Source organism: Brachyhypopomus gauderio, chromosome 12 (assembly GCF_052324685.1).
Source record: "Brachyhypopomus gauderio isolate BG-103 chromosome 12, BGAUD_0.2, whole genome shotgun sequence".
NCBI lineage: Eukaryota > Metazoa > Chordata > Actinopteri > Gymnotiformes > Hypopomidae > Brachyhypopomus > Brachyhypopomus gauderio.
Genome location: NC_135222.1, coordinates 2,539,097 through 2,559,519, shown reverse-complemented (window position 1 = coordinate 2,559,519; position 20,423 = coordinate 2,539,097). Strand labels below are relative to the sequence as shown.

Below are 20,423 nucleotides of genomic sequence, written 5' to 3'. Positions count from 1 at the left end.
ACAAGGTTTGTACAGTCCTGGCATTTTCATTTAAAGAATCCATTTTAAAGGCTTGTAGATCACCTAGGATGTATTCCACGTTGTGGTGGAGAACAGAGAACAGATCTTTAGGGAGGGATCACTGCAGGAGAACAGATCTTTAGGGAGGGATCACTGCAGGAGAACAGATCTTTAGGGAGGGATCACTGCAGGAGAACAGATCTTTAGGGAGGGATCACTGCAGGAGAACAGATCTTTAGGATACCAGACGGCAATATTAATGGTTGTCATCCTACAGCTGGGATGAAATGACCAAACAAATCAAAGTGCCGTGTTTCCAATACATCTTTTTTAATAAACATCCAAACATAGCAACTATTAAAATATATCTATTCTATTGCTAAAAGCAGATGCCTTGACATAACCAAAGTCACTCGAACTGGTCCAGCGCAAAAGGCTGAATGACTCAAATATGAGCGAAGTGCTGGTGGAGTGGAGCGCTGTCATGAGCGTGGTCATTATCGCGGTCATGAGCGTGGTCAATTGAGCATGTTTATACACGTTTCCATCATCTGGGTTCTTGAAGGCACAGTGGAATACAAACGTGCATTCTGTGAACTGTGTAAAGGTTTAGTTCATGAATTAGTGAGATTCTTGCAGTGTAACTGTATTTCTACTGTAATCATACCTCAGAGTGACAGGAGTGGATTTCCATGATTTCAGCACCTATTTGCAAAATACTGAAAAAGTGCAGTGACGATACTCATCATTTACTGTGATTCTGTGTCTGATTGGCATTAAAATGGAGTCATGTTTCCAGTGATGAAGTCCTCTACTGGTTCTCCTGAAGTCTTCTACTGGTTCTTTCTGGAACCTCATCCCTTTCAGAGGAAGACGGGTTGCTCTTGTCCGGTTAAAAGGCGATATGTTGATGTTGGCATCGTCTTCAAATGAATCTATTTTCAAAGCAAAATAAATCATCAAAATGCCAAAGTTGGTTGTAAAGTAAAAAGATTTAGGTTTGCTGGATCCAACTCTCACCTCTCCTACAGCACTGGACAGGAGGTGGATAATTTTGTCATGGGGTGTTGCTACTACACTCTGACCATTGATCTCAATAATGCGATGGCCAACCCGAATTCCACCTCTTTCTGCAATACCTCCTCGCATAAGACTGCAAATCTAATGAGAATGTTTAAGTTACAAATGCTTCACATATACATTATGCTATAATTAATAACTTTCTAATAAGCTTAACCAATTCAGTAACGTACAATCCCATCTTCCACACTGAAGCCCAGCTGGTATTTGGGGTCAGGTCGTCTTATGATGGCCATGGTGACCGGAGGGCAGTGGACTATGCTGAGCTTGACCTGTGATTGGTTCTTCAAGTCCTGTTACATAAAGCAAAAAATGTAATTCTAATATCACTCTCTTTATTATAGATACAGGGATCGCTCTAGTGCTGCAAATGAATAAGAGCTTAAATAAATTATAAGATTAAAACTCCAATCCTGTTTGTCCTTGATGAATCTGCAAGTACTGGAGGTCGTCTTGCTTTAATTGTATGCAAGAAGACGTTTCAAGAACAGCTGTGATCCGAACTCTCTGACAGCATCTTACCCTGATAATGTCATGGCAAGCAGAGATAGACAGTCCCACCAGGCTGGTGCCGTTTACGGACATGATGCGGTCCCCAATGCTCAGCTCTCCGGAACGTTCCGCCGGACCTCCATGCAGCAGGTTGGCCACTACCACCGTAGGCAAGATGGAGCCCCAGCCAGACTCCACCACCGCCACACCCAGGATCTCCCCAGCTTGCTTCGATATGCAAACCTTAGGAAAAGTGAGAGGGAAAAAGTCAGTTCTTTTGACACACAGCTGTTGCAATTTGGCTCATTCTCTTTGTTATACTGATGTGAAATGCTAGACATAAACACCTTTCTAAAATGTACTATTTTATTATTCCATGATGACAAGCTAGTTCATATTTTGTTCATATAAAGGCAATTTTACCTCTCTTATGTTTTCAGAACGTGAGAAGTGAACCAGGTCTCCATTATACAGTTCCTCTGAGCCGAGGCAGTGCTCCCCTGGCCGTATGTCACTGGCCTTAATTCCATTTGCTTGTAAAAACTGCTGATATGCAACACCAAATGCCTGGCCAATAGCCTGAGCTATAACCTGTGCCTACAGCAGACCAAAGCACATATGGACAGGAACCATCAATCAGTTATAGTCTTCATACAACGTCTAGTTGAACACGGGCAGTTTAAGAACAAAGTTTTACTGATGGAAGTTTTTTTTTTGTTTTTTTACTCACGTCCTTAGAAGAAAACACATGGCAGATCATCCAGCATTTTTTGGGTGGTGAAGAAGACTTTTCTTCTGCCTCTGTAGATTTATGGCCTGTTGGCTTCCTGCGTGCCATTAGGACCACAACACTCCCAATATCCGCTATGTAGGAGATCATCTGCAGGGAATGGTCCATCATGGCCTCCTAAATATAGAAAAGAAATGAAAATGCCACAGACTCATGGAAATAGACAAACCACATTTATGCATGACATAGCTGGCAAGTATGAATTTTCTGAAAGGAACTCTATCTCACTTGACCAACAGCTGTCACAAACCTGTGTGTCAGCAGTCAGAACTTTAATTCTTTTAGTGGAGATGAACAGGTCTACCTCAGTCATTGGTTGAGACTCTCCTTCTGGGGCCTATTGTAGACAGAGAGACAAAATTACAATTCACTGCACTCAACTAAGATGAAGTCTGCATTTGGACGGAGTCCTGTACTGTGAAAAAGGCAGCCATACGCTAAAAGCTGACAGAATCCAAATGTTTCCCAAAGGTACAGACAGCAGGACTCATAAGAGATCCGTCAGAATAATCACTGACACACAGAAACTTCGCCTTCTCCTTTCAGTGGATCCCAAATGTAAGAGTGAAGAAAACCACAGTCAGATTTGAAAGGGTAAACTGGTGAACAGATTATTTATTTGACCTTGATACGATCTACAGCTTCTTGGGCCTGAACCATACGTGCACTGGTGGAGGGATTACGATCCGACTGCAGCTGTGTGGATCCCAGGTACTCTGCCCCGAAGATGATGCCATCCAGCAGGTCCTCAGGATCACAAGGACCGGGAACTAACCAACAAATACAGCAGATTTATTACCTGTAGCACATTCGGCCTCATTTAACAACTGAGCTAAAAAACCTTTATATTAAATTTTACTACCATTTTTATAGGAAGGCTGAGATTCAGGTTCAGTTTCCTGTTAAATAAAATAGTAAAATGTCAAACAAAAAAGATAAAAAAAAAGAAAACATTTCACAAAATTAGTGGCAGAATTATAGTTAAGAGAGTCTTGAATGAAGGCAAGTGAACATTGACCTACCACATCAGCACTACGGGAGGCCTCGTCTGAAGACAAACCTTTGGCCTGCTGACACGGTTCTAGAAGCTGCTCCTCTGAGTAGCCCAACATCATAAACTCATCCTGCAAACAGCTGTGCCAGATATCTTGACCATATGAAACAGCAACCATGTCATCTGTCTCTGCACTGTCCGATCTGTATATTGGATCAGTGAGATTGGCCTTGTGCCAGTTATGGCTGCTGGTAGCCTGGTCCATATATGTAGTGATGGGGTCCTTGGGATCCGTCTCCTCCAGCAGTTGTAGCAGATCTTTTTGATGACTCTCTGTGAAAAGGAGGCCAGAGACTGTGCTTGTCTCAGGGCAGGTCTGGTGAGAACAAACTTCAGGCACAACGGATGGAACAAAATGACTGTGAGTTAAAGCATCGGGGGTGGATGATTGCTGCTGTAGATCTTGAGGTGGGCCCGCAGGTGCAGGTGTCGGGTGGAAGAGATGAAGTTGAGTAAGCAACATCTGGATGTGAGAATGGTCCACATCAGGCGGCCCAACCGGATCTTCTGGCTTCTCCTCATTTTTCTTCTCAGTTTTTTCCTCCATTTTTTTGGCTATGTCAGACTCATTTATTCCCATCTCCTGACTTGTGAGATCTTCAACCTCTGTTGGTGTGGAACTTGTGTTCTGAACTTCATAATCACTTAATTCCTCCATTGGTGCCTCCAAGGAGTCAGTCTGGAAAGATCCAGGTTCATCGATATCTCTAAGCGAACATGCTTCACTGGAAGAATCAGACCTCCAATCCAGTGGAGGGGGTTCTATTAGGTTGAAAGAATCCAGATCCTCCACCTTACGGTCACCTCCTGACTCCCACTGATCACCCGCAGGGACACCTCTCATCTCCATGACAGTGCTTGAAGCACTGCTTATTCTGATTGTGTCTGCTAAGGCTGTTTTGTAAGGAAAAGGTTTCGAGCTCTTCAGAACCTCATCTTCAAACGATGCTACCTGATCACTACAGATGTCTGTCAGATCTTCCATGTCAGGCTGATAAAGTGTGACTGAGAAGAAAAGCAAAACCAAAGGATTGCTCCTTTATAATCTACACATTCTCCTCAAGCTGATGTTTCCTTGACTCATAATAAAATCAACAACTCACAAATGAACAATAAGCTGAGTGCTTAGTGTTACTTTCAGATAGTAACGGAGTTCCCAAAATGGCACTTGCTGTATGTGTCTCACTTGATCTCCTTAACCTACTTAAAAATGTAAAAGCTGAAGGTAACGCTAAATCTCCTCATAACGACTAACTACATCTCAGAAAATTAGACTTTTAAGAAAGGGCCTCGATTATACAGACTTCAACTGCAAGCGTATAAGTGTAGTTTTCCTACAGTAGTTTCTATAGATTATGTACAACAGTCACGACTCCATCAAAAACCGTGACATAGGTTCAGTCCTCTTATTTTCTGACTTTTCTACCATAGTTAACTCACTAACTCTCCCGTGCAGCTTCAAGGCCAACGGGCTTTATGTCCAGTTTAGATATTACACGGAGCCCTGGCAAAACGGTTCATATTTAGGGGAAACCGCAAGACCATATAAATATTACGGGTCTGTTTATCTAAAAGTAATAACCCGAATTAACATCTACAGTGTGGATATAGCGGGGATTGTTGCCACACAGCAGTAAAACACTGTACTAGTTGGCAGGTTGGACAGTGTTGATCTTGAACTCAATTACAATGAAGCGACGAGACGAAATGAAGGAAACTGACCTGAGCAGCTCAACTCTCAAGAAAGTTGACGGGGTTCATCTTAAAAACACTTTAACTGTCCGCATGTCATTTGTTTGTCTAAGTTGATTAACTTAGAAAGCCAAAATAATCTTGAAGTAGTTTAGCTCAATTTCTAAACATACGCTAATACGAAGCTTGATTGCGCATGTCTGTACAGCGAAGTCATGACTAATCGATTGCACAATCAATCGCTGCACAGTTATTAAAACGTTCCCACTTTTCTGCATTTTGAAAGTAACAGAACTTTTTACTAAAATCAACAGACCATAATCTATTGTTGGACACAAGGGGAGTCTATACGGAATCCATACACATGAATTTAAAACAGATGCTCAAACCATACAATAACTCATTAATTCAATTATTTATTATATAATTAATGTTAGATGTAATAAACGGCATACGTTATAAAAATATAATATATATATAAAAAAACATTGAAAACTGGCACTACTAGCAATGTAATTAATTCCTGAAGACCAATGTACATATATTTTCAAGGTTGGCCATTTAATACACAAGCATCCTTGTGATACACATCCTTGTCATACTTTCACAGTGATACAAATAACTTAGTGCTGATTCTTATTTTTAAAAAAGGCAACAGTGAATGACCTTATGACATAACAGTTAAAATAAAAATAAGCCTACAGATAAAACAAGATTATAAGAATCAAGGATTTGTCAAACCTCTTAAATGCTAATTCATTTTATGATATCTAAATATATCATTATGCCATATTTTGCTCGTATTCAAAGCCTTGATTAATTCATTTAAGACTGCAGAACTGCCATAACGCCACTACGTTGTGCCATTGTTTAGGGACATTTGTTGCCGTCATCCAGTGCAGATCCAAGATGTATTTCTGCAGCTAGAAATCCAACACTTGTGACAAGTGAACTCACTATTGTAGCACTTCTTCACTATTGTAGCACTTCTTCACTATTGTAGCACTTCTTCACTGCATGACATTGCCCAGCTGAGAGCCACTGATGATTTGGTGAAAACTAACTTTTAAGGTACCAATTTCTTTTACTATGCAAAAATGTAAAATAATCAATATTACAATGTGAAATTAAACAGAGCAATACAGTCAGTAAACTATATGCAAAACAGAGGCAGCTTATTCAGGAACTGATCGTTCATCATCTCAGAGACTGGCACTTTGGTCACTGGAACATATAGGCACCATACCAATCAGAGAGGAGGTGGTTCCCATTAGCCCCACCAGCCAATGGGGGAACCGGCCAGCCCACAGAAACCCAGGTGGCATCCAATGAATAGCATTGCTCAGATCTGCTAGACTGCCAAGAACACTCAGAACCTCTCCATGAATCCGTCTCTGAATATCAGCAGTGTTGATCATTCCATCTTGTCTATAAAAACACACACAAACCCAGACAAACAATTTAAGTAGAATCTCTGTTGTAATCATACACAAAATGAGTAATAAAATCTCAACAATTAGATATGACGACGAAAAAAGCTCAATAACCAAACGCACCTGTCATTATAGGGAGCCACCTGTCTGCGTTTTAGTGCCTTCCTCCTTAATGTCAGGATTATTCTGAGAGATCTGAAATCAGTTCAATATGTTGTTAAAAGAACACACTAGGGGGAGTAGTATATAAATAAATATTTGTACACAATTTTTGTATCTCATCTAGTAAATCACACAAAACCAAACATTACAAAACCAAACATTACAAAACCAAAGCCGCAAGACTGACACACCACACATTTGTGTACATGACCACTACATGTGTGTTATGGAAGGAAACTGTGCAAATCTGAATAATTGCCACACTATTCCTATACTGTCCAACAAATTAAATTACTGAGCAACCACATGATCACATTATCTAGATCTACTTACCTGAGAGTACCCAGCAGTAAAGACAGACCCCAGAGAAGAGTGCTCAGCGTCCACCACTTGTCTGACCGGACCTTAATGAGTCCTGTGTCTGCTGCCCATGCAACATGCTCACAGGGGTAATACAGCTGGTCGGCAATGTTACTCAGAACAGACATCCAGCGTATGACCTTGTCCTCCTCCTAAAGAAAATGCAGCTGTAAGTTGTGAAAGATACTGCAAAATCAAGTAAAGTACTGCACGCCACAAAACGGGACAGCACCAACACCAGCTGAGTGGCCCGGTGCTTGGACCTTACCGCAGCTCCGAGACCGTAGCCCCATGAATAGGCAACCATGGACAGGTCGTCAAACAGCCGCAGGACTGTCCTACAGTGACTGAGTTGAGCTGAAAAGAGCAGGAGACTCTTGCCAAGTTGGGAGGTGTTGGCAGTCTTTTGGGATATGACTCCACCAACCAGCTGGGACCCATAGCAAAGTGTCCTTATCTGACCGCATTGCCAAAAACAGACGTTAAAAAACTCTCAGAGGTCACGTCAATTGAAAACGACGTGTTTAATAAGGTATAATGTTAAATGTGTTGCATATGCTGTGTTCCAAGATTCTCTGAAACACCACAACGGCACACCCTGATGATTAAGTAGTAGTGTCTGGTCTGTATTGCAGCCTTAATTATTTTAGAGATAGGATATTTTGAAGCTGTTATATCTCATTAAACTTAAATAATCTTTGGGAGATAACTAGACACATAGCTACAAAAGCAATACTAAAGTATGTCATTTAAGAAATTACAATGCACACGCATCATATGCCAGGGCAGGTTTTAACTTCATTTTATTCTGACTCAAAAAAAAAAAAAAAAAAAAAAAAAAAACCCCAAACAAACAAACAAACAAATGGATCAGTCGTGGCAAACACTCACCACTTTATCTCTTCCTCTGTAGGACTCAAGCAAATTCACCAGTGACTCAAAGGCATTCTGCATGGCTATATTGGGTTATTCTAGTTTGGTATTTAATTATCTATGCTAGCTACCTAGTTGGTGCTCCTTCTCGTGTAGATAACGTCATATATAAAATTATTACTCAGGTAAGACAGCACTAGGTCATTATTCTTGTTTGAATAATTTAGCAATGTAATAAAAAATATATAACAGTATTACGCTTGCAATTATCAGATTGTTGCAAAACTGCAGTGCAGACTAGCAGGCAACACAGTGAGAAACGATTGTTTTGAACTTTGGACAGGAAATGATTTTCCTCTAGACAAAAATAATAGATCGCCTATTCTATCGTTCAAACAAGCTTCAAACGCTACTTTATAGATCTGCATTGTTAAGAACGGAGTTAAACTATATAGCTACGATTCTCTCAAAAAAAGAGGTATATACATTAAAAAATGTATTGTTTGCAAATAACGGACTTAAAATATGTAGATACACTTTTCTCTAAATATAAGATATGTAGGCTACATCAACACAAACGAAAGCAAAGAAATAAAGCATGCAAATTATCGTTCAAATTCAAATCTTTACAAGACAGATCATGTCGTCTTGCACACCGTCAGTGAATATGATGGAAGATCTCAATATGTGGGTAAGAGTCCTGTCATGTTGTGCGTCAGTTCTGACCAATGCAAACACTTCTTATCTTGATTTATTTTCATCAGAATATTATGTAGATGAAGGCTCGGATTAGTCAAATTAACGAACTGTTAATAAAGAAAATGAAATAAATAGGCCCATGTCAATCATTACTAAAAATATGCATTTATTTATTCAATGTACAAAACTGTATTCATTTCATTATTCTCCACTGGTGTTCTTTGGCTTGTCTGTTCTCAGGACTGAGCAGTGTGTTTCAAACACATGTGGTCTGTCATTCTTCCTCCTTCACATCCACATTCTCCAGTTGTGTTCTGGGCCATCAAGACCTCAGCTGTCCACTTAGGCTGGCATCATTATCATATATATCTAAGATAAGAACATCAATAACAAGTCTACAGTATGAACATTAATTAAAAATACAACTTTAAATGGACATGCCACATAGATATAAGACAAACTATCTGTGTTAGCCTCTGCAATCACTTTAAGGCATAATGCTGTAAGGCAGCGTGCGGAGACGGACACAAACGCTGAGGAGAGCCAGACTTAATGAAGGGGAATCTGTGATCATGGTCGTTAAAGCAGGCATGGGCCATAACGGGAGGGCATATATGAAAGATATATGGGCATAATGGGCTCAAAACCAACTAGAGAGCCAAGATGAAGAAGATGACAGGGAAACAGAGCACAGGAGAAATACAGCAATGAATAACTGACACCGCACTAGGTAAACACAGGGACTATAAATACACAGAACAAATAGGGACTAACAAGACACAGGTGGGAACAATGATGACAGACAGACGGAAACCATGGAAACAGGGCGGGATCAACAGAGAAGGGAAACACAGGTGGATCCGGAGTGACAGCTAGGAGAGGAGGCGTGGCCCTACGTGACAAATCCTTAAAACCGTATTACTTTCATACAAGGTTAACTGAACAGAAAAAAAATGTCATCATAAAATTTAAATTTAAAATTTTTATCATAAAAATTAAATGTGAACTCACTTACCTTTCATGTTGTCAATATCATCATATACTTCATTCTCCCTGAAATGAAAGAGAAAACATGCGTTTAATATTAATATTAGCTAATATTAATAGAAATAATATACTAAAATTATAATAATGATTAAAGAATGAAATATACGGCAGTAGAAGGTAACGTCTGGGTACATATCCATCTGAAAGTAAATAAAAAATATATAATCAGGTTAAATTATTTATACCATTCAGTGCATTCGTATGTTTCTCGGTTAAGTACCTTTCTCGTTTAATAAATGAAGAGTGCCTCTAAAGTACTTTTATTACATTTGTAGCTATTCCTAGCCCTACTCTGTGATTATAGTGTTGGCCACCAGAGGACGCATTACCACGTACATTTGCCCTGTTCGTTGCGACAGAGAACTTTCTTCTCGTTAGTCTGTTCAATGACTTCCAGAATCTCTCCCCGCACGACAGACAGGTCCTTTGCGCCACTCTTCTTAATGCTGGCGTTTGGGTCGACCATCATGTAGAAAAGAACCTTGATGGGTCCTTCAAACTGTCACAAGAATAAAACAAGACTCTTCTACTTAAGGGCTCTCCCATTCGTGACAGTTGTATGTATTAAAGGAGGGACGTCTATGATCATAGACAACAGTAACCATGTTAACAGGACGTTAGCTGATCCTGTACGTGTGGAGGTCACTGTACCTTGAACTTTCTCCTGAACTCTTTCTCCTCCTTCTCAAGCTTCTTGGTTCTTTTGGGATCATGGCTAAGAAAATATCAAAAAGATAGAAATAAGAAATCATCATGCAACATGGCCTCTCTATTTTGGATGGCCTCTCCCTGTTATATTCTGTTAATGCTACTACGATGGCAGCAAAGAGATTGCAGAAGTTAACATCAATGCAAGAAACAAAGCTTCTTTCTACGAACCATGACCATAAAGTTAACTATTAATAGGGGAAGAGAAGAGTCAATATTCAGCTAAAATGTAACCAGTCCCATTCCAATCACTTGTTTCATGAGCCGTCCTTATTAATCATGGGAGATTTTCTTTACTGGGTTATGTGAACGTGAGAGCAAATGTGAAAATGACTTCCACTCTGTTTGTACTAATGCAGGCTTTTAATTATTATTATAAATGTTAAATGGCTAAATGAATATTGCAACAGAGAATTAACTGAATAAAAGAAAGATGAAACATGGAATATAAACAATTATATTAAGTTTCATTATTCATGGTACCTTATCTCAGGTGGGGGGAGGGGGAATTCATCTGGTATGGCATGGTCTACGTCATCATACAACTCTGAGATGTGACGAGAGAGACACAGTGAAACGTTTCATTTATGAATTGACACTACCTAAAATATAGTTTATACCTAAAATACCTAAAATATAGTTTTTCAAACTGTCCAATCACTTACCATTGCTCATACTGAAACTGCTATAAAAGAAAAAAAGACAATACTCAAGACATAAATCTTTAAATATGCCTTAACAAGTCCTCTACTTTCTACAAAACACAGAAATGCAGCAGGTGTGAAGTACCTGTTCACAACGTCTGAAGTGACGTCGTCGTAAACGTCGTCGTCGTGAACGGGCGCCGGGGAGGACGGTGTGGCCACGCCCAGTTTGCGCTTCACAGCTTCATAGTCCACATCAACACACGCGTTACTTATGTAACCGCCTTCACAAAAATACGGAAACGCACTCGTTACATCAGCCATCTGTCTGATCTCACATTTCCCCAATATCTATGCAATATGCTATGGGCTTATAATGTCATTTTACACCAGACAACCACAGCAACTCGACTGATAATTTCGTAGGGTGAACAAAATGTTTTTGTTGTAACAGTTATATTTATTAGAGCTCTCTAGCACACTTGTTATTGTCAGGGTCCGGGGGCTTTAAGGAAATAGAAGTAGTGAAACAGGCTGAGCTCACATTCCCCAGTCATGTTTCGGGCCAACCATTTGCCTTCCGGGTTGTCTTTGACGCGGATGATGTCCACGAGCTCGCCTTGCCGCACGCGCAGGTCCATCTTCCCTCCCGGCATGTCAACCCGCGCGCGCGCCGTGTGGATCACCTCCACGTCTCCCGACAGCTGCAGCTGACAGCGGAACAAGTCAAAAGCCGAGCACAGATCGCTGTAAATGTTTCGGGTGCACGAAAAGCAATTACGTTTATTGCACTGTGTGCCATTCAAAATGTGACAAATGCTACATTTCAGCGACACAAATCTCGGAGCTTAAATATGCAAGTGGCCACTTTTCACACGACAGGACGACGTGGTTTATAATAACTGGTATAATCACCACTGATTTTAGGCATTAGAACTCACTTTAAATTTTTTGCGGTACTCATTTTCTCTTTTCATCCTTTCTTTTTGCTCTTTCTTGTCCAGTTCTTGTTGTCGCTTCAGCTCCTTCTGTTTTTTCTCCGTCATTTCCTGACTGCAGAATATCAAATAAACTGGATCCATCAGACACCTCCAAACTCTATGAAGTATTACTGTTTTTGTGAAATCAAATGCATACCCCTGGGCAAAATAATAGGAACTTAAATGTTAGTTATAACCACGTAATAATGACTTACTCTTCAATATGCTCATAAATTTCATCTTGATCACTCTCCTAAACATTAAAACAAGATAGTAAATTCATTAATATGCACATTTGGCAATCACAAAAGAAACTGCTTGGTCGAGAAATAATGGAACATAATAACACACTCACCTCTTCAGCCTGAGATGAGAAACTTCCTGTCCATGATTCTGAATAGGAAGAGCATGTGTAATTATAGCAACCAATACAGCTGATTCCATAATTAAATCAACTACAAAATTATCTTGTGAATATATATACATATTATTATTATTATTATTATTATTATTATAGATATCCAAGCTGCTGTTAAGTGCAGGAGAAAAAGAAAAGCCATTCTGCGGGATGTTTGGTATCTGTCTACACCCACATGATGCATCTGTTGATGGTTTCTGCATGTTGTGCAGAGGCTATTCAGCATGCAGGTAACATGACTGAACAAAGACAAATGCATTCATTCACCGAAAGGTAAGAGTTCATTCATTCACCGAAAGGTAAGAGTTCATTCATTCACCGAAAGAAGGTAAGAGTTCATTCATTCACCGAAAGGTAAGAGTTCATTCATAGTGATGGTGTGGAAGACGGTGTTGATAGTGATGGTGTGGAAGACGGTGTTGATAGTGATGGTGTGGAAGACGGTGATGATAGTGATGGTGTGGAAGACGGTGTTGATAGTGATGGTGTGGAAGACGGTGTTGATAGTGATGGTGTGGAAGACGGTGATGATAGTGATGGTGTGGAAGACGGTGTTGATAGTGATGGTGTGGAAGACGGTGTTGATAGTGATGGTGTGGAAGACGGTGTTGATAGTGATGGTGTGGAAGACGGTGTTGATAGTGATGGTGTGGAAGACGGTGATGATAGTGATGGTGTGGAAGACGGTGTTGATAGTGATGGTGTGGAAGACGGTGTTGATAGTGATGGTGTGGAAGACGGTGTTGATAGTGATGGTGTGGAAGACGGTGTTGTTTACCTCTGGAGGACGGTTTGGGAGGGGGAGGAGGGGGAGGCGGCAGATCAATGTCATCATACGTGTCCTGATCAGGGTAGACATTTCTAACAAAAAATCAAGAAAGAAAGAAAGATGTTTCATTTTATTATTGAGCACTGCTGAAAACAAGATTGAATTCAACAGTGGTGATTTTACAGTGCACACAGCATGCCATTGACTTTGATGTGCATAAGTCTCGGGAAATTCCAGAATCTGCAGTGCAGTTAGCAAACATGCACCCACACACTCCAGGAGTAAAGAAAAAAATGACATTTTTGCCTGTTTTTCTGTGCCATAATAAAGCAGTGTTTGTCGCAATGAGTATGGTATTAATGTTACGCTGACACACAATAGCATTTCAGATGTTCCATACTGAGGCTCAATGAAAAACATTAAGAAGCATTTATTAACAAACTTACAGCTTTGAAAACGACTGTGAGAGCATGGTGGGTTTATTTGGTGGCCGTACTGGTCCTGTTAAACATATAAATACACACACATACACACACGCACACACACACACACACACACACACACACACACACACACACAGTCTGTGAGATAAGTTATTATACATCACTTATATGTAATATGTTTGCCCACTAAATACAACAAACAAAAAAATTTTAATGAGTGAATAAATAAGAATAATGATCTAAATAATGGGCAGTAAGGCATTACTGTCTTTAGTAATGTATTATAGATGTTTGGCTTCATCTCTTCTTTTTTGAGTTTTCTGCCATTTCTCTATTGAAAGCATTTCTGTTGGTTATACTCTTATAGTATTCGTTTATAATTAGGTTACATGAGGTAGATTTGTAATGAGGTTACAAATCTATGCTCCAAAAATGGCACACTTTAACATTTCATTGAAACCATTTGTGCAACACGGTGGCTTGGTGGTTAGCACGTTTGCCTCTCAGCACTGGGGTCTTGGGTTCAAGTCCCTATCTGAGTGGAGTTTCCATGTTCTCCCTGTGTCTGCGTGGGTTTCCTCCGGGATCTCCGGTTTCCTCCCACAGTCCAAAAACATGGAGCTTAGGTAAATTGGCAGTCCCAAATTCTCCCTGAGTGTGTGTCTGTGTCTCTATGTTCAATAAAAAGTAGTGTCTGTGTTTGTATGCCCAGTGGTGGATGGTGCTCTGCCACTAGGGTCTGTCCTCTCTCCCCTTCCTGCACCCCATTCAGTCCCCCAGGGGGCTGTGGGTCCCGCTAGAGCAGGGGTGGCCAACCCGTCATAGACCAAGAGCCACTTTTCTTACTGTGTTACGGCAAAGAGCCACATCGTACATGGGCGAGTGTAATCTGTTGAGGGGGGGGTGGCGAGTGTAAATTATTAGCTGTGAAGACAGTCAAATGCGTGTTCGCCCCGTTTGTGCAGGTGAGCCCGCGGACCGGCTGGGGAGCCGCATGAAACCAGGCAAAGAGCCGCATGCGGCTCGCGAGCCGCGGGTTGGCCACCCCTGCGCTAGAGAGTACGCTGTGTGTGATTGGCTGCCGCTTCTCGCCTGTGTGTGTGTGATTGGTTGTCTGTGACTTGTACCTGTGTTAAAATTGTAAAGCGCCTTGGGTATTCTGAAAGGTGCTATATAAATCGAACATTAATTCATTCATTTAGGTACCTGCTTAAAATGATTTGTGAAAATCACTTTGAATCAATCTGTGAACTGAATCAAATCAGAGTTGTGTAATAAGCCCTCTCCTCATGGACAGTGTGTCATGCTTTTCAAGTTTATTCCACTAAACATGCAAAAATGTGAACACAGCAATTAGCTGGTAATGTGTCCATGCCAGAATCTACTGGTCCAAAACTATATACAACAGCATGATGTACTTACCATCAAATGTCTTTTTCTCTGAGCTTCCTTGAGGCACAGGTACCAGAGCCTTTTTTCGCAAATGATCCAGGCGAACATTTGGAGGTCGTTTGGGCTTCAGGGGTCTTGGCCCAAGGGGTGGAAGAGGTTTTCTCAGAGGTGGGACCTCTGAAATGCTCCTCTGGCTTGGCAGTAGAGGTCTGCTAGTCACTGGTTGCTTCTTCTCGCCGTGTTTTAACATCTGGATCTTCAGAACCTCCTCGGTCAGTTTTACTTTCCCAATGTTCTTAGGGTTTGCAGTGGGTGCTTTGGAGTCTTCTTTGAGACCAGAGTAATGAGACGGTGGGGGTTTAGGAAACACTCCAGGCAGAGCCTGGCCCAGCCTCTTGGGTTCAGTGGGTGAATTCACTGGAAGGACTGACCTTGGAACCACAGGTGAAGCCTTGTTACGGACCACCCCATTGGCTGATGACTCTGACATAGGACCAATCGCTTGAGGTCTTGAGGGAGCACAGGTTTCAGACATGGCCCTCTCTGCCTGGGCATGAAACTTGGCCATGAGGGCCTTAACGTCCACATTCTCCCCCTATTAAAATAAGACAGGAATTACACTACAATTACACTACAATTACACTACACTACCTCTGTGAAAACACATGTAACCGTTTTGCAATCCTCCTATGAATTGGTGTGAAGGTGTTACATCACAATCCAGCACAACTCTGGTCTCATTCTCTATTAATAAATATGTGCTTGATGGTGTCTGAGCCTTTGTGGTCAGATATAAAACAAAACCAAACCAGCTGCAGACTGGAATATCTCCGCTGCAAGCCGAGATCCTTTAAGATCTACAGTAAGCAACATACTGCAATTCCAGAAAGAGAAATAAAGGACTTGTGATTGGCTCTGACATTTTACATCATTTTGCATTATATTTAATTCATTATATTTCATCTGACTAGCAAATATATTCCGTGGGGCCCCATTTCCTTCTTTATGGGTGACATCTGAAACAGGATTGTAACCCGTCAGTTAGGCAACTGGGTCATTTACTCATTTTTTGAGTACTAAAACATGTGACCTTACTGGAGACCACAGAATCATACCAGGTGCACGGGGGAGGGGTGTATTGGGTGGAGCAGACATAAAATCATGAAGAAAGGGGTTACCTGTACACCATCCCCACAGAGCATTCGTATGTAATCATCAATTAAGTTTAATTTAGCTGCCGTAAGCCAAATTCTGAAGTGAATTATATTCAATATGTACTACATGTACTACTGCAGGTGTGGAAAACGAATACAGCAGACAGGCTGTAGTTCAAAAGCAATGGTGAATGAAATTTAAATATATTTATTTATTTTACTCTGAAGAGTTTTTAACCTTCGAGAGGCAACGATGCAAGTCCCAACAGATGAATATATGTAAATGTGTTGGGCAGCTTTCAAGAAATGAGCTCTTAGCTCTATATGTCAGTGAACAGTAAAAAAGAGAGATTGACAGAAGAAAGAGAGATTGACAGAATGCAGTTTTTAACAAGGAATTGACTTCTCAATATTCATTTACTGAAGTAAAATCTGTGTGCTTAGTTAAAAATCTGTGGAGCAGTTAGCTGTGTTTAAGGATTACTATTTGAATAGCCATTTCGAGAGTAAACACACAGACAAATACAAGAACTTGTACTGATACGTGACCAGCTGACACATCTGAAAATGTGCTGGCAAAACTGCAAAGGCAGCAAGGAGTTTGTACAGAACTGCACTCGTCCAGGGACGTAGCAGTCGGGAGCAGCTGTGTCACACATGCTCTGATGGGATGTTTGGTGGTCTTTGCAGTGCTAATTTGTCCTGAGAAAAAGGAAACGTTTGCAAACGTGTCCCTCTCTAGGTGAACCGCAACTAAACGGATGGAGGGGACATTCAGCTGCAAAACAAAGCAGATATTTACTTTTTTTGTCTGGATGAGAGCTGTGATGATACAGCCCAGTTACTGATCTATATATGTGTAGAGTGGTGATACAGTCCAGTTACTGATCTATATATGTGTAGAGTGGTGATACAGCCCAGTTACTGATCTATATATGTGTAGAGTGGTGATACAGTCCAGTTACTGATCTATATATGTGTAGAGTGGTGATACAGCCCAGTTACTGATCTATATATGTGTAGAGTGGTGATACAGTCCAGTTACTGATCTATATATGTGGAGCTGTGATGATACAGCCCAGTTACTGATCTATATATATGGAGTGTTGGTGATACAACCCAGTTACTAATCTTTATATGTGGAGCTGTAGTGTAGGAATACTGCTAACGGGTCGCCCAATGGAGGATGGGTTCCCTTTTGAATCTTGGTCCTCCCGAGGTTTCTTCCTATTCCCCACCATCATAGGGAGTTTTTCCTTGCCACCGTCGCTTCTGGCTTGCTCATTAGGGATCTGGACCCATACGACTGTAAAGCTGCTTTGTAACAACGTGTTGTAAAAAGCGCTATATAAATAAAATTGACTTTGACTTTGGCAAGGAAAAACAGTCTGCTGTGGTCGATGTGATACTTGTTTTTATTTTCTAAACTGAACAATCACAAGTTCATTATTGAATGATATAATTCTGTCCTCCACTTTTTCATTGTATCATTGTAATTTCAGTACCGAGTGACCTGCACTGGCACATAATAGAGGCATAGTTAATTGTTTAAAGGAGACACAGACCTTTTGAAGAAGTGTTCCTTCCCCCAGCTGAACATTTAGTTTGCTGTAGTTTTTCTTACCTAAAGATGCCAATACCTCGTCTGGTGTAACAAACTGTAGTGTGTTATATTGTAAGTGGTGGGGCAAAATTCCTGTGCTCTACAAGACATTTTATAATGGACTATTTTGTATATAAATTGTATATATTTGTGTGACACATAGTGGTTGAAAGCTATTAGCCATAGGTATGATAGTTCTGAATCATAGGGATGCTTAGTTCTGAATATTGGAGACTGAATAGGGTGTGGAGACTATTGTAAGCAAGTTTTATTTATTCTTGCTAGTTTCTTAACTAAGACCTCTTTATACCAGCCAAGAAGGAACAAACAGAATGTATACTGTAGGTGTGAAAATGAGTATCCGGACCTCTAAAACTGTTTCCCAGTATTTTCTCTTGTCTTAAGGGAAGTGATGCCAAAAGGTGTTGTGAACTGCAGTGACTTCAAGACGCGATACTGAATCTGTTCTCAATCATCTTTTGACAGCTCTATCAAACATTAAAGTAGGTGATTTTTGCACAAATATCAATGGTGTTTACATGGTTTGCATCTTCTTTTGTTGTAAAAGAGGTTAAAGGCAAGTTCAGAACAATAGCGAGGCACAGGAAATAACCCCAACCACACACCTTTACGTCTACAGTAAGGCACACATCAGTCAGCCAGGGTTGCTATAGAAGTCGGATTCACAGATAACCCAATCAGAAGCATGCTTTGCTACACACGCTTTTCTTTGAAAAAAGAGGAGAAAGAGAAAGAGACAGAAAGGAAATGGCAGATTCTTTATATGCCCGACAATGCCTGAAAGTTACATCACACAATACAAATGTTTATTTTGTTAGGAGGACACTCAGGTAGCTTATTATGAACAAAGCAGAAATTAACTACCAAGTTTATTACAACTATAAATATATGCATGTATGCATACACACGCACACGTACGCACACACGCACGCACACACACACACACACACACACACACACACACACACACACACACACACACACAAAACAATGAAAAGCATTGTTTTCTCCTTACTAAAACAAAACGTGATCTGAAAACCTGCCTATGCGAAAACAAACACCTTACATTCTGGACGAAAATCAGTACTTCATCATTTTGAGTAACCTAACTGTAGCTCACCTCTATTTTGTTGTGTCGACAGCACACATTATCAAAATACTACAAATAATACAAAACGACAGCCACAATTTCCAGAAACATTTTGCAACATAAATGATTAAACGTACCATTGATATCACTGTAGAGTTGTATTCTCATTAAAGTTCCATAACATCTCCTGAATGGTCATGAAGTCAACGTGGGGGTTCAAAATGCAGCACTGTTTCCAGAAGAATGAGTTAGGTCACTTCATCTAACTGTTGTGCACAGCAGGAAGTAACAGACTAGAAATTACCGAGGGAAGAAATCATTGGTCATCCTGAGCAGCGCGCAGGGTGCAAGTGCACAAAGACGTGCGGTGAAACGAGCTTTTCTAGGCTCCCAGGCGAAAATAAAACAAACCAACAAAATATATAAATACATTTACAAACATGCGCATCTTTTTAAAGTATACCTCTTATTTTGCTCCAGTTACTTTAATGGAAAAGTGGTTATTTTCTGCAACTTTGCAGCCATACAAACGATGTCAGTCCGTCTCCATTACTCAGCCTTACCTATATGTAATGACGACAGATTCTTTAGGTTGTTAAAAAGTCATGTCATTTTTCCACGGAAACAGCCTTTGTAAAAGAAGGGCTAGTGAAATCTACGTTGTCTAATATGAAGGGCAGTTTGCGTTCTGTTTGCATTGTACGGGTTTTTGGCTCTCTCTGTCGTTCACATAGTGTATTGCATGGCTTTTTTTCGCAGAACGGAAAATCTTGAGTATTATTAGGATATACTCTTTAAGAATCTTTTTCAAAATATTACTAACATAATTAAATTAACCACATTATTTTAATTTTAAACACATGCACATAGAAGCCTACGCTTTTGAAAAAAATCTTCTAGTTTAAAAAACATGAGTAAAAATTGATTACATTTTTTTGGTGCCGAGACCTGAAAATGTTTACTTCAGCATTGAAGGTTCAGAAATATAAATGAAAAAGGGAAATGTACTAAATGTAGGCTCCCAGATGTAGTAGTGCTCGGCACAGGTGCGACCATAAAGTAGAATATTAATGTGATCTTCCTGGCGGTGTTGGAGGAAAAGCATGCATAACCATCACAACAGGAAGGTTTCTCTGGTGGAGGTTTAAACCATAGACATGATTTAAACTGCTCCTCTGACTTCAGCGTTTGAGATTGGTAGCACTCAGAGCCAATCAACCGCACCAAATATGCTCAGGAGGCGGAGCTGATGGTGTTGGTGTGGTGGATCCTCCTCGGCTTGGACATGTAAGTCTGGACATCATCAAACAAGGCCGTACAGCAGCACACGTTGGCAGGAAGGATCGGGCTATTGTTGGCCATTTCTACAGGGGTCAGTGTGGTTTTGCACATATCTTTAAGTTCCAGTGAACAGGCTACGTGTTCTGCCATGACACCAATAGTGAGATGAAGCAACTTACAAAAAACAGAAGGTTCATGTTTTTAGCATTAGAGATTCAGTGAAAATGTAGAATTTATG

General features: G+C 40.5%; 3 protein-coding genes across 4 annotated transcripts; all 3 read right to left on the bottom strand.

The window, feature by feature from the left end:
- Positions 1-309: 309 nt before the first annotated feature.
- On the bottom strand, positions 310-5,312 carry LOC143528607 (amyloid-beta A4 precursor protein-binding family A member 3). Its single transcript, XM_077024396.1, has 11 exons — positions 5,139-5,312; positions 3,385-4,421; positions 3,225-3,261; positions 2,987-3,132; positions 2,613-2,699; positions 2,303-2,479; positions 1,996-2,169; positions 1,603-1,815; positions 1,254-1,373; positions 1,021-1,161; positions 310-935 (listed from the first exon to the last, which is right to left on the bottom strand). The coding sequence occupies exons 2-11, from the start codon at positions 4,399-4,401 to the stop codon at positions 864-866; spliced, it is 2,184 nt and encodes a 727-aa protein (XP_076880511.1). The 5' UTR covers positions 4,402-4,421; positions 5,139-5,312; the 3' UTR covers positions 310-863.
- A 246-nt stretch (positions 5,313-5,558) lies between these two features.
- On the bottom strand, positions 5,559-8,293 carry pex11g (peroxisomal biogenesis factor 11 gamma). Its single transcript, XM_077024399.1, has 5 exons — positions 7,955-8,293; positions 7,332-7,520; positions 7,037-7,215; positions 6,665-6,736; positions 5,559-6,536 (listed from the first exon to the last, which is right to left on the bottom strand). Exons 1-5 carry the CDS (start codon positions 8,015-8,017, stop codon positions 6,311-6,313), a joined length of 729 nt encoding a protein of 242 aa, XP_076880514.1. The 5' UTR covers positions 8,018-8,293; the 3' UTR covers positions 5,559-6,310.
- A 491-nt stretch (positions 8,294-8,784) lies between these two features.
- On the bottom strand, positions 8,785-19,438 carry LOC143528609 (FYN-binding protein 1). 2 transcript variants are annotated; one of them, XM_077024398.1, is made up of 16 exons: positions 19,042-19,438; positions 15,067-15,631; positions 13,648-13,702; positions 13,211-13,293; positions 12,370-12,407; positions 12,230-12,267; positions 11,976-12,087; positions 11,579-11,738; positions 11,180-11,318; positions 11,056-11,075; positions 10,874-10,937; positions 10,334-10,397; positions 10,019-10,181; positions 9,789-9,822; positions 9,651-9,688; positions 8,785-9,004 (listed from the first exon to the last, which is right to left on the bottom strand). In XM_077024398.1, the coding sequence occupies exons 1-16, from the start codon at positions 19,042-19,044 to the stop codon at positions 8,958-8,960; spliced, it is 1,623 nt and encodes a 540-aa protein (XP_076880513.1). In that variant the 5' UTR covers positions 19,045-19,438; the 3' UTR covers positions 8,785-8,957. The 2 variants fall into 2 exon arrangements, with proteins under 2 accessions (XP_076880513.1, XP_076880512.1); XM_077024397.1 differs by having other exon boundaries at positions 11,579-11,744; positions 19,042-19,437.
- Positions 19,439-20,423: the final 985 nt, after the last annotated feature.